The sequence below is a fragment of the Mytilus trossulus genome, chromosome 5 (assembly GCF_036588685.1).
Source record: "Mytilus trossulus isolate FHL-02 chromosome 5, PNRI_Mtr1.1.1.hap1, whole genome shotgun sequence".
Classification (NCBI taxonomy): Eukaryota; Metazoa; Mollusca; class Bivalvia; order Mytilida; family Mytilidae; genus Mytilus; species Mytilus trossulus.
The window spans coordinates 66,189,046-66,202,218 of NC_086377.1; the positions used below are offsets into that span (position 1 = coordinate 66,189,046).

Below are 13,173 nucleotides of genomic sequence, written 5' to 3' on the forward strand. Positions count from 1 at the left end.
ATCGAGAATTATCAACCCGTGACAGAAAAGTATTGATGTTAAATCCATACGCTACGTGAATTACTGAATAATGTGCTGTTCGTTCACTCTTTGATTATTTTTCAATATTTGTCCTGAATTATTTTGTTAATCCGTGGTCGTTTCGAGTGTGGGAGGTTGTGGGCTTGATCTGCGACCGTGTCAATCCTGGTTGAGATATGGTTGATCTTGAAAGATTTTACAATTATTTATACTATTGAAATTGTCTCTCACTTAAACAACATTAAACTTGTTAAATTTATGATTTGTTCTATCTTCAGAGATTACACAATTATTTATATTTTTTAGATTGTCGCTTACCAAAGCTACCTGGACCATGTAAAGCAAGTTTCCCAAGATATTACTTCAATCTTGAAACAGGCAAATGTGATAAGTTTATCTATGGGGGATGCCAAGGAAATGCGAACAACTTTGAATTACTAACTGAATGCCAAGATAAATGTATAGATAGAGAAAGTGAGTTACTGCGACCATTATTATCTCTTGGACGTAAAAGACACCCTTGTAGAAAAGAGTAGGATAATACCGCTACTCGGCAGCATTCACTGCCGCAAAGTGGAAAGATATTAATATAAGTTGCAACCCCGCTGCATTTTTGCGCCTGTCCAAAGTCAGGAGACTACGGCATTTGTTAGTCATGTATTATTTTGAATTTTAGTTTTTTGTGTAGAATGTGGAGGTACTAGTATATATGTTTGTTTAGGGGCCAGCTGAAGGACGCCTCCGGGTGCGGGAATTTCTCGCTGCATTTAAGACCTGTTGGTTATCGTCTGTTGTTGTCTGTTCTATGGTCGGGTTGTTGTCTCTGTGACACATTCCCCTTTCCATTCTCAAATTTATTGTTTCCAAATCCACAATAAATAGATATGTTTAAACGAATGTCTGTTTCTGAGCTCACAAGCGACATGGTTTCACATTTCGAGATAAATACAAAAAAATGTAGTTTGATTGCCAATGGACAACTCTCTACAAAAGACAAAAATGACACAGAAATTAACAACTATAGGTCACCGTACGGCTTTTAAAAATTAGCAAAGCCCATACCGCATAGTAAGCTATAAAAGACCCCTCAATCACAATGTAAAACAATTCAAATGTATACTGAAATGAACCCTTCGATATGTAAAGTAAGTACATACAATGTGTGACCTTTGTCCCTTTGTTATGCGCAACCTAGGGACCAGATATTTTTCAGACTGACCGTCCGTCTGTCCCGTTTTAGGTAAATTTTTTTATGAAAAATGCTTGAAACATTGTACACATGTATCCTCGGATATTATCCTTTTAATTCTACCAAATTAAAGTTCTGCCACCATTGTCACGGTACACTAAACATAAAAAATAAAAGTGCACATGGGGGATCCGTGTACACGGGACACATTTAAGTCACAAGTCGAGAATATACTATTGGTGTATGTAAGATTACTGTTAATGTGTTCTATTAAACAATGAACATCTGAAAAAAATAAATCTAAAGCTAGTTTGAAATTGTAGCAGCGTGTAGTATCCATCTGATGTGTTGTTGGGATTTTCAAGAACCAAGCCACGTCTCCCCTGTGGTAGTTCGTTCTTATGATGTACTGTAACACAACTGTCTAATATTAATGGTTGGCATTAACCCCGCATCATTCTTGTGTTTGTGTCTGTCCCAAGTCAGCAACCTGTAATTCAGTGGTTGTCGTTTGTTCATGTGTTACATATTTGTTTGTCGTGGATGTTACTTTTTTAACATAAAAAATAGACTGTTAAAGAAAAAAAATATTATCCAATTAAAATGTATCTTTTTTTTTTTTATTAAGAACCTACAACTAAGCCAGGGAAATGTCCACCTAACAAACCCGGTCTTATTTGTCCGGCAGTTGTTAGACCAGGAGATTGTTTTAATGATGGAAACTGTCCGGGTAAACAAAAGTGTTGTCAACAAGGATGTTCCAGAAGTTGTGTTAATCCTGGCACATATTACGGTAAGTAAATGTAGTGCGTAAGCATTTATGAACTATTCAAAATACTGAAATTTGTACCTTCTAGAAAATGTTTAATTGAAAAATTGAAAATGAAAGCTACATTAATACATTACAGGAAATATGAATATAATTTAGATGTAATATTCAGTTATAAAGATCACATAATATGATTCATATAAAAGCACCACTAACCCACCATTCCTGAAATGTCATGTACCAATGTAAGTGAGGAATGTGTTGTCAAAAAGTCCGTTTCTTTGTATGTTGGTGTTACGTTTTTGTTAGTAGTGCAGTGGGTCATACTTTCGGGTTTTTCCCTTCTTACAGTTGATGAGTTTCCTTTAGCTTTGTTACCAGGATTAGTTAAATAGATTTATGACCATTGGTCAGCTGTATTAATGATTGATGACTGATTGATTATTGTTAAACTCCACTTTCATCACATTTTTGTTATTTCGTGGAGGTAAGTTTTTGTTGATGGAGGTAGCCAGAATGCATAGAGAGAACCACCAACAGTTGACAACACTGACAATTATAGACAATTAAGGTGGTACCCAACACCATGAATAAAATTAATTTGGCTCGTTTAATTTTCATAAAATTTTGACAAAGTATTTACTTTGACCCTTTGACAAAAATACAAAATTTTCAAAAAATTGGAACCAACCGTTTAATCAGAAAAATTACACTGGTTATATAGCAAATTGACAAACACTTATTTTGATCATTGAGAAGCTGAATATTCCCTTATGAACACAACGTCATTAAAACGTTCTGCTGATTTTACAGAGTTATCTCCCTGTAGTGTTAGGTACCACCTTAAGAGTGCAGTGGAGTGTGGGTTTCAAACTCCACATCTCAATTCTGATATGATAATGATGCAGCAGATGACTACCTAGACCCCATTTGAAAAAAAATAGGAAACTTAAACAGTTATCTTCATAGCAAAACGTGTTTTTTTCAGTCCGTTTGTTTATAAAAGAGGGATGAAAGATACCAGAGGGACAATCAAACTCAAGAATTGAAAATAAACCGACAACGCCGTGGCTAAAAAATAAAAGGACAATCAGGCAAATAAGACACAACATAGCTATAGACAACTAAAAACTTAGCAAAACGAACCCAACCAAAAAACCGGAATTACACATCACATAACATGTAAAGCCAAACAATATGTTTTAAGGTTACTCACTGTTTCCCTTTTTTCTCAAAAACATTGTTCTGGTGTTTCGTGAATCAATGTGTTGTTCGGTCATTCGTTGAATATTTTTCTCTATTTTAAGTATTCAACATGTTCAATTAGCTATCTCGCTATAATATAACTATTTTTCATTTCAGGACCAAAGTGTCCACCATTATGTGAAATATTCTGTGCATTTGGTAATGTGGTAGTGAACGGCTGTCCAATATGTAAATGTAAAACAGGTAAACACTAATAAAGAAAATACTGTGGATTCATTTATTTTCGTGGGTATAATTTTCGTGGTTTGAGGATTTTTTTATTTTGTGGTTTTGGCAAATTCTGCATACATTCCTTTAGATTTTTTTTATTTGTAGAATGTTTATTAGTGGTTCACTTGTACACACGAAATCCTCGTAAATTGGTATTCAAAGGGTATTAATGAATGAACAGTAGCATGACATGTTATTTTCATATGCATTCCTCATGTTTATAGTGATTAACAACATACATGAAGGATAATTGATTAGAGGTTAATGAATCATGCAATGAACACTTCCAGTAGAAGTTTAAAAGACTGCAAAGCATTTTTAAAACATTTTAACTAATTCTTGTATTATTGCTCTTTAATGATAATGAATCCCGTTTTGTTTTTAACTTTCTTAACAGTATCTCCTGATGTTTGATGTTATTTCTATGCGCCTGGAAATGTTTTGCATGTTTGGAATTTTCGAACAGTTTTAGTACTCTATATTTTCCACAAATTTAAATGGATAGAACAAAGGACTGCAATTTAAGTTTTACATATGTTCAATATGATTTTTCAGGATGTAGGAACAATGCAAATCCTTTACCGTCAGTAAGGTGTAGTTCAGACAAGCCAAGATGTCCCTCTAAACACCAGTGTAAAATAGCTGAAAATGGTGTAGGAGTTTGTTGTCCATATGGTATGTTATCTCAAAGTTTGTATCGTTTGCTGGTTGTGCTTAATTATAACCGACATGTTTAACGTGAAATGAGTCCGATGGGCTTCCCTAGATTCACTTAAAAAACAACCGCGCAAATACCAATATTTAGAAATTTTGGAAGTATTGAAACTAAAACATTTGAAGATAAAAAGGACCATAAAAAATATCAAAATCAATCTAAAGTCAACTTGGCCTGAGGGAATGGAATACAATTAAGAATTGGAATGGAAACAACAACCCGACCATAGAGCAGACGATAGTTATAGATCTTCAATGCAGCGAGAAACTCCCACATCCGGAGGCGTCCTTCAGCTGGCCACTAAACAAATATGAGACTAGTTTAGTGATTATGGACGTCATACTAAACTCCGAATTATACACAAGAAACTAAAATTGAAAATCATACAAGACTAACAAAGGCCAGAGGCTGCTGACTTGGGACAGGCGCAAAAATACGGCGAGGTTAAACATATTTTTTGAGATCTCAACCATCCCTCTATATATCTAGTCAACGTAGAAAAACAAACGCACAACAATACGCACAGTTAAACTCAATGGAAGAAAACCTTTTATTCTTCATATTACTCTCAAGATCTATAAAAAGACAATGTCTGAAAGATGCTGATGAGTGACTGATATTCGCTATAGATAATGTGAATATTGACTCCATTAATAACCACAGACCATTCAGAAACAAGATTTTAAAATCAAATAAAACTTATCTGTCGTGACTTGTGAATGGCAAAACATTAATGTAAACAGTTCATAATATTTATTACATTCCTGAATACTTGCATATTTCTAAAAATATGCACATTTATTTTTTCAGAATGCCCTGTTTATAAGTGCAAATCCTGTCCATACGGTTATGTAATTGATGGTAATGGTTGCCAAACATGTACATGTAGTAAGTAACATATATATCAACAAGTAAGGCTTTTGGTGATATTAGATGTAAAAACACTTAATAATTGTAATGTGTCAGAAGCGTTTTCTTTTGATATACTTTCAAGCCGAAAGATTTGAAAGTCAAAAATAAATAAGAACCAAAACATTTGAGGAGATATTTAACCACAAAAATCACTTTTTTACAAAAACAGCAATATCTATCTAAGATTAACTATGCCCTTAGTAAATCAAACCTATCTTTATAACTCCATATTTAATACGGATAAGGTTTAAAAGGTTCGTTATCAATCATAACAGCACCGAAGTACTTACTTCTGATCTGATGATACATCCAGGAACTGATAGTCCAGCATCAGGGATAAAAAGGGCTGAAGTATACTTTCACATTATGTTTACAAATCTAACAAAAATAATAAAACCTATACTCTAATTGAAACACAGTTCTTTATATCTAGATAATAATGTAGTTTATATTCAGAACTCATTTTTCTGCCAACATCCGTAAATGTTTCAAATAATGTTATAAATGTGAATACATTTTCGCATTTTTCAGAACCAAGATGTCCACCAGTTTGCCTTATATTCTGTCCCTTCGGAAATGTTATGGATGCAAACAACTGTCCTACTTGTGCATGCAAAACAGGTAATAATTTTATGTTTACAAAATGTGGTATACCAAACGAAATTACCTTTAATTCATTTCTACATGTTCTAAATACATCACATTACAGTTCGGTACACTCAGTATCATCAATATTGCGATATCGATTTGCTTTCAGATATATAAAAGTAATCGGGAAATAAGTTAACCCCTCCATAAAAAATTTTGTACAACTATCACATACTTCACCGTTTATTGATTCAAACTTGTCCTAATATATGTAGCAGTGGTTAAGTACTTTTGTTTTCGATTTTGTTTACACTCATAATTAGTATATTCTTTCGAATCATACCTGCAAATTTTTCAAAATGTCCAAGGTTTATTTTGCGTGCAAGATGGCTGTCATAGTCCTAAAAACCCTTCAAGGGACCTTTAAGTACATGTTTTATGTTGTTTTTTGGCTTCTTCATACTATTAAAAGCCCCATGTCATTAATTTTAATTGTTTTGTTTAACATTGTGGACAAAATTACTCTTTCAAAATATCAATTTGGGAGCTTCCATGGGGGAAATCCCCCGCAAATAGTGATAGTTGGCAGGTATGTTTCTTAATTATACGTTTTTAACTTTCTCTGCCGACACGATTTTCCCTTAGCACTTCGCTATACTATTGTCGTATATCTAGCGAGAGGTATCATTTTTATAGTTACCTAGTACGCAGAAATGTCACCGAGTATACCATAACTAAAATTTTCAGAAGATTGATTTAAGATAAAAGGAGTTTCGTCTTGTCAATTTATCTAACAACCTATAACACCGTATTTGGTAGCATATTTGTTAGATTTGTATATGTTTTAAATTTGCAGTCAGTTATGTTTTAAAATTTATGAGGCTGAACATCAACTATTGCCGCATTTGCATATTATGCCAATTTTGATATTACCGGATTAATAAACAACTGTCAAACTAGTTGGAGGTTTAGCTAGCAATAAAACCAGGTTTAACCTATAATTTGTTTTCTGAAATGTTTCACCAAGGCAAATTAATGACTGTTGTTTTATACCTAATCGATAAAGTTTGATTTTGTCAGATTTCTCCTTTATGGTATTGCCTGGGAGTTTTTTTTTGTTATACTTCTTAATAATAAACTAAGAAATTATAAAAGAATCTGAAATCAAAGTCAAACCAACGTACCATCTTTTGGTAGATATTGTATACTGAGGGGGAGGACAGGGGCGTACCCTTCTCCCTTCTCCCATCCCTCTTCTCCTTTCTCCTATCCCCTTTCTCACTGTCTCCCTTACCCCTGTCCTCCCCCTCTATACTGTATACGTAATTGATTCATAAATAACTAATATGTTTTACGTTTTGTTGTCCTGTTCAGGTTGTATTGGTAATGTTAAACCATTATCAGTAAGCTGTGGACCTGGTCAGTCAAGATGTCCCGGTACCTATCAATGCATTACACCTTCTGCAGGCGGCAAGGGAGTATGCTGTCCATACCATGGTATGTTAAACAGTGTCTTTTTTTTACTATAAAACACACGTTTCATTCAGCGAGCTCCGGGGTTCTTAAAAACTGACGTTTATTTTGAGGCCTTTTATACCTGAGTGACAATGCGATATTGAGCCTAGGATAACATCTGTACGTCAAACATGTCAACGGTAAAAGTTTTATGTAAACTAGTTGTTAACTAAAAAAAAGGCTTATCGACCAAAATGACCGATAGGAACGTTAGAGAGATTTATCGCGTTAAAGCCAGGTCCAATCCACTATTTTTTTTTACATTTGAAAATACCTTTACAAAGTAAGGAACATGACCGTTGTTGTCCATTCATTTGATATGTTTTATTATTTTATTTTGCCATTTGATTAGTGACTCACTTTTCGTTTTGAATTTTCATTGGAGTTCAGTACTTTTTTGTTTTTACTTTAAGAGGATCAATACATACAGCTACTTTCAACCATGGAAATAAGTTTGGATTTTCGATTTACTTTAAAATAAGAAGAGTTGATGTTTTCGTAATTTTATACAAGATATCACATGTGACATAAATAACCAATATTTCACTGTCAGACTTCAACAATGTTTAAAACCCATATTGCAAAGTCACTGATAAAAGATCCCTAAATGACAAAATTCCTCAGTGACAAAATTCCTAAATTATAAAATCCCTAAGTGACAAAATCCCTCACTGACAAAATCCCTAAAAGACAAATATAATATAGAAATAACCACCTCTACGGCCTTCAATAATGTATAAAACTGATATCGCATAGTTGTCGATAAAAATTCATAAAATAACATATCTTGATTTTGAGATAGAGTTTTATTTCTTTTCAGATGATGTACCATCCTGTAAAATAGGTCAACCTCTAGCGAACTATTTCTGTGGACGTGGTCCAAATCGCAAAGATTGTCCAAAAGATTATTTCTGCAACATTCATCCTACTGACAAATATGCTGTTTGTTGTAAAAAGGGTAATTGTACTTTTATACCACTGTCCCTGGTTAGAGGGAGGGTTGTGACCCCGCTAACATGTTTAACTCCGCCTGTTTATATATGTCTGTGTCAAGTCAAGAGCCTGTAATTTCATGGTTTTCGTTTGGATATGTGTTACATATTTGTTTTTCGTTAATTTTTTCAACATGAATTACGCCGTTAGTTTTCTCGATTGATCTTTTAAGAAGAGTTGTCTCATTGGTAATCATAACATATCTCCTTATGTATATTTATATCCTTTAACATTCAAGTAATTCTCTAGTGTTATACCCGAATAAACGCTGTCCAATTATCATTAATTGTACAGTTACATGTACCAAAAGGTCATAAAAGACTAACTCGGGCAAATAATTGATTAAACAGCACTTACATTTCCAGAAAATTCATTATCCTTTTCTCAGTCACGCGTTATTTCCAGAAAAGTCTAGTGACTTGCTGGGAAAATATGAAAAATATACAATTTAAATATAAAAAGTGGATGTAGAGGCGTTTTGTCACTAATATTTAACATGTTTATACTATGAAAGCAATGCTTGAAGATTTTGTACAAATAGATATAAAAAGATCAATATTTCATTATTGTCTTTACTTAACATCAGCATTCAAATTTAAAATAAAGTTTAAGTTGAGTTGAATTAATATATAATTTAGATGTCAAATGTTTATAGTCATTTTAAATGTGTGTAGTAAACTCAATCAAATGGACATATTAACGACAATGGTTTGCTCAATAGGTTGCTAAATACTATTTATGTAAATATTAAAATGTTGGTAAAAAGTTTTAAAAATTCCATATATCAACATGATCAATTATATGTCTTTTTGAATGAATAATAATACTAAAATCTATTCAATATTAGTTATTTGTAATGATTAAACATTAAATGAAATAATAATTCACAAATATAAAATCTGGTAATAAAAAGGGGAAATAGCAACACATTTAAGTTAAATTGAACTCATATTAAGGTGGTACCCAACACTTGCACTAAAATTAATTTGGCTCGTTTAATTTTCATAAAATTTTGTCAAAGTACTTACTTTGACCCTTTTAACAAAAATATAAAAAATTCAAAAATTTCGAACCAACCGTTTTGTCAGAAAAATTACACTGGTTATATAGCAGTTTGACAAACATCAATTTTGATCATTGAGAAGCTTTTTATTCCTTTTACAACACAACGCAATTAAAACGTTTAGCTGACTTTACAGAGTTATCTCCCTGTAGTGTTAGGAACCACCTTAAGTTAAATATAAATGTGAACCGTGTGGATATAATCATTTCCAGCTATTAGAAAAGAAAAAAGACAGAAAAACGAAATTATTTTCATGAAATTTCGTTAATTCATCGTCAGATCATGAAACAGATAGTTGTTGTACCAAAAATTGGTTTAAGCTAGATAATTGATAAGAAGTAGTGGATTCCAAAGTCGCTCGTTGATTATCGTTTACGAATCCACTACTTCTTATCAATTCTCTACTACAGAATAGACTGTTTAAAATAGTGTTATAATTGGATATACGTCTACACTTTTTTCAGAACCAAGATGTCCACCAGTTTGTCTTATATTCTGTCCCTTTGGTAATATAATGGATGAAAACAACTGTCCTACTTGTAAATGCAAAACAGGTAATGATGTTATGCTGTATAGATCTAAAATGTGAGGCGATATACCAGAAAAAAGTTGTTGCCTGATTATATATATTGTACTTCATAAAATTATGACTTGCTACTTTTCGTTCCATGCGTTCCTATTTGCAGATTTATTTTTGTCCTTACAGCTGTTAATTTTTTTCATTCAGCATCAGTAAAAAATATATTAATTTAATCTCTTGCGTTACGATTTTCCTTCTTCGCACTTTGCATGAACAATTGTGGAATATATATAACGAGATTTCGATGTGTTTACCCTTCTAGAACAGCTGAGATCGACTCAACTTTTTAGAAGTTTTAGTTTTATATGCTATGTTTTGTGTAATGTTGTTTCATCTTGTTATCCATGTCGTAGTCGACTTATGAGTTTGAAGTCCCGTAAGTATATCTCGCTCTCGCCTCTTTTTCACCTTTTGTTAATGATTTTAGGTTTTAGAATAACTTTAATCCATTAGGATCAATCACATGTGGTGCAGGTCACAGAAACGTCCCGCCGATATCAATGAACACACCTTTAGTATCTCTCGTCCTCGCCTCTCTTTCACATTTTGTTGTTGATTTTAGGTTTAAGAATAATTTTAAACCATTAGGATCAATAAGCTGCAGTTCAGGTCAACAAAAATGTCCCGCTCGATATCAATGCAAGACACCTAGAGTATATCTAGCCCTCGCCTCTCTTTTATATTTGTTTTCTGTTTCAGGATGTGCAGGTAATGTTAATCCATTAACATCAGTCAGCTGTGGGTCAGGTCAACAAAGATGCCCGGCTAGATATCAATGCAAGACACCATCAGGAGGCGGAGGTGGAGTATGCTGTCCTTATGGTATGCGTAACTGAGTTATACTAGTCCGTTGTAGAATCTAACGCAGTCTGGGTAATATTGTCAAAAACGTACTTCAAAATGTTGTGATTGGTTTAAAACGTCATATTCAATAGTCATCATTTAAAATATTGTCCATAATTACGAACACGTTAAACGATTAGCAGATATCAGTGTGAACTGTAAATTAGTTTTAAATTGAATACCGTGATTAAATAGAAAGTAAAAATTTTACACCGTAAAACTTAAAAAAAAAAAAAAGAATATAATTAAAAGAACATGTGATGGACGAAATGTTTATGATCTGCACAAGGACAATCTTTACAACGAACAGTTTGTCACTACTGATAGTAGTTCATAATACCAGTGCATTTAACATTCGTGAATAATTTCAGATATGTATCTAACAATGTATACTTTTTTTTGTCAGAATGTCCCCTCGTAAAATGCAGTGAACCATGTCCTTACGGTTTTGTGATTGACGTAAATGGCTGTCAAACATGCAGATGTAGTAAGTAAAATATACGAAACATTAGACAGATTTTTCTTATCTTGATACAGGGCTAAAGTATACGTCATAACTCATAACATAGATACAATTTGACATTGTCGTCTACGTCATTGGTTTATGATTAAAAATTTAGTAAGCAATCAAACCGTGTTTGGTGGGTCTTTTGTAGACGAAACTGACAATTCTAGTATCTGTGATGAATTTTAAAAGGATTTTCATTACGGTTTAAGATAAACACTCATGTGAATTTTCAATATAAAGGAATTCAGATTATTTATTGTTCTAAATTATAACACGAAGGTTCCTAAGCTTATTTTATTTTTGATCATTTCTGATAACCGAAACTGTATACATATTGTATACGTCCATTACCACAATTATCTGGTTAAACTTAATTTCTCACAACTTGTTGTTAAAGCGCAAATGCTCTTAATCAATATTGTATGCATAAATCCAGGGGTTGGTACTTAAATCGCTTCATGGTGCCAGGAAAAAACATATTTTGCATAATAAAAAATTGTTTAAATTAGTATTCATGGCTTTTGATCAACTTCCTAAACTGTAAAATGTTTTTTATGTAAAAAAAAAAAGAAAATAGATCTAGAATTTCTCTTAAAAACAAAGGCAATAACAATGCTATTGTTCCTTTTTGTCCCATAAGTTTTAATCTTTCTACACGTGTGAATTTTCTCCGCTAAATATATTCAATCACCAGCTTCAGTGCTTCATACAAAATGCACTTCGATCAACGCTTTTAAATTAAAAAAATAAAAATAAAAAAGGAGCATTCAATCCCAAATAAAAATAAATAAGTTATAATACGTATATGTCATTAGTATAAATTCTATTTTTACAGAACTTAAATGTGGCCCTGTTTGTGCTATATACTGTCCCTTTGGTAATGTACCTGATGAAAAGGGCTGTCCAACTTGTGCATGCAAAACAGGTAAAGAGTTTATGTAGAAGTATTTTAAAGAGACATGCAGTGAAGATTATTTATATGAAGATATAACATCAAAACTGGGTTGCATACTGAAGAACTCGCGCAGCGGGTTATTTTAAAATGTGAACAATGATGTTGATATTTAATATTTTGAATATTAAAAAAAAACCAGTCATTCTTTAAATTTTAATAGAAATTCCATTTTAATCTGGAGTAATCACGAATATTCCTGTATGTAATCAAAGTAATCATCTAAGAAATTTGTGAAAAGTAAAAAAAATGTTTTGAACGTCGGCTACAATTTGTATTTCAAAAAACAAAACTGTGTAATAAAAATGCGCATGGAATTTCGATACACAAATAATACAACATCCTAACAATTAAGTGTGTTTGTGTTTAAAGAGAACACTAATTGGGCAAATTTGCCACACATGTATCACGCATGTACAAAAGTATCTATTGAAACGAAACGAATGTAACATTCGTATTACATGCATGACTCGCATATTGAACCCCATGCATATGAATCGCATGTGTCTGTAAATACACAATTGATATAGCACAATAACCTTTATTACGAAAGACGTCATGTTCATTTTATTATAGCATTAGAGATAAAATACTTGTTATGATATGTTCAACAGACGGTAGACAACCGGGGGTTCGGACGGGTCCAGTTGTCCGTAACCAGGCTTGCCAAGTCACATGTCGATATATTTGTTATTATGCTTTCACATTTATCTTCTTCTTTCAGGATGTGCAGGGAACGTTAAACCATTGTCATCGGTCAAGTGTGGCACAGGCGGACAAAAATGTCCGGCTGCATACCAATGTAACTCACCTCCACACGGTGACCCGGGAGTATGCTGTCCTTATGGTATGTTCTTAAATTGTATGGTTCTACTTCTGTTGTGTTTTTTTTTGTAATATCCATTTGACGTGGCTCTGTACTTTCACATCCCATCTATGGGTTACCAAAATCAGAAGATGCAAAACAGAACCCAAAACGTGCCAAACAAATTAGATTGAGCTTTCTGACAATCATCTTGGGGTTTGCTACAGGCAGATATTGCTTTTTA

At 32.9% G+C, this 13,173-nt stretch overlaps 1 protein-coding gene across 3 annotated transcripts in view; it reads left to right on the top strand.

Moving 5' to 3' along the window:
• The window catches only part of LOC134719091 (cysteine-rich motor neuron 1 protein-like), a 31,382-nt gene that overhangs the window by 14,084 nt on the left and 4,125 nt on the right, over nucleotides 1–13,173 (top strand). Inside the window, exons 14-26 of one of the 3 annotated variants that reach the window (XM_063582034.1) lie at nucleotides 328–495; nucleotides 1,839–2,003; nucleotides 3,342–3,428; nucleotides 4,011–4,130; nucleotides 4,981–5,058; nucleotides 5,614–5,703; nucleotides 7,045–7,167; nucleotides 8,006–8,143; nucleotides 9,706–9,795; nucleotides 10,521–10,643; nucleotides 11,071–11,151; nucleotides 12,008–12,097; nucleotides 12,849–12,971. In XM_063582034.1, coding sequence (XP_063438104.1) covers nucleotides 328–495; nucleotides 1,839–2,003; nucleotides 3,342–3,428; nucleotides 4,011–4,130; nucleotides 4,981–5,058; nucleotides 5,614–5,703; nucleotides 7,045–7,167; nucleotides 8,006–8,143; nucleotides 9,706–9,795; nucleotides 10,521–10,643; nucleotides 11,071–11,151; nucleotides 12,008–12,097; nucleotides 12,849–12,971 — 1,476 coding nt within the window. The remainder of the gene's footprint in view (nucleotides 1–327; nucleotides 496–1,838; nucleotides 2,004–3,341; nucleotides 3,429–4,010; nucleotides 4,131–4,980; nucleotides 5,059–5,613; nucleotides 5,704–7,044; nucleotides 7,168–8,005; nucleotides 8,144–9,705; nucleotides 9,796–10,520; nucleotides 10,644–11,070; nucleotides 11,152–12,007; nucleotides 12,098–12,848; nucleotides 12,972–13,173) is intronic. The other 2 variants (XM_063582035.1, XM_063582036.1) reach the window with 2 other exon arrangements.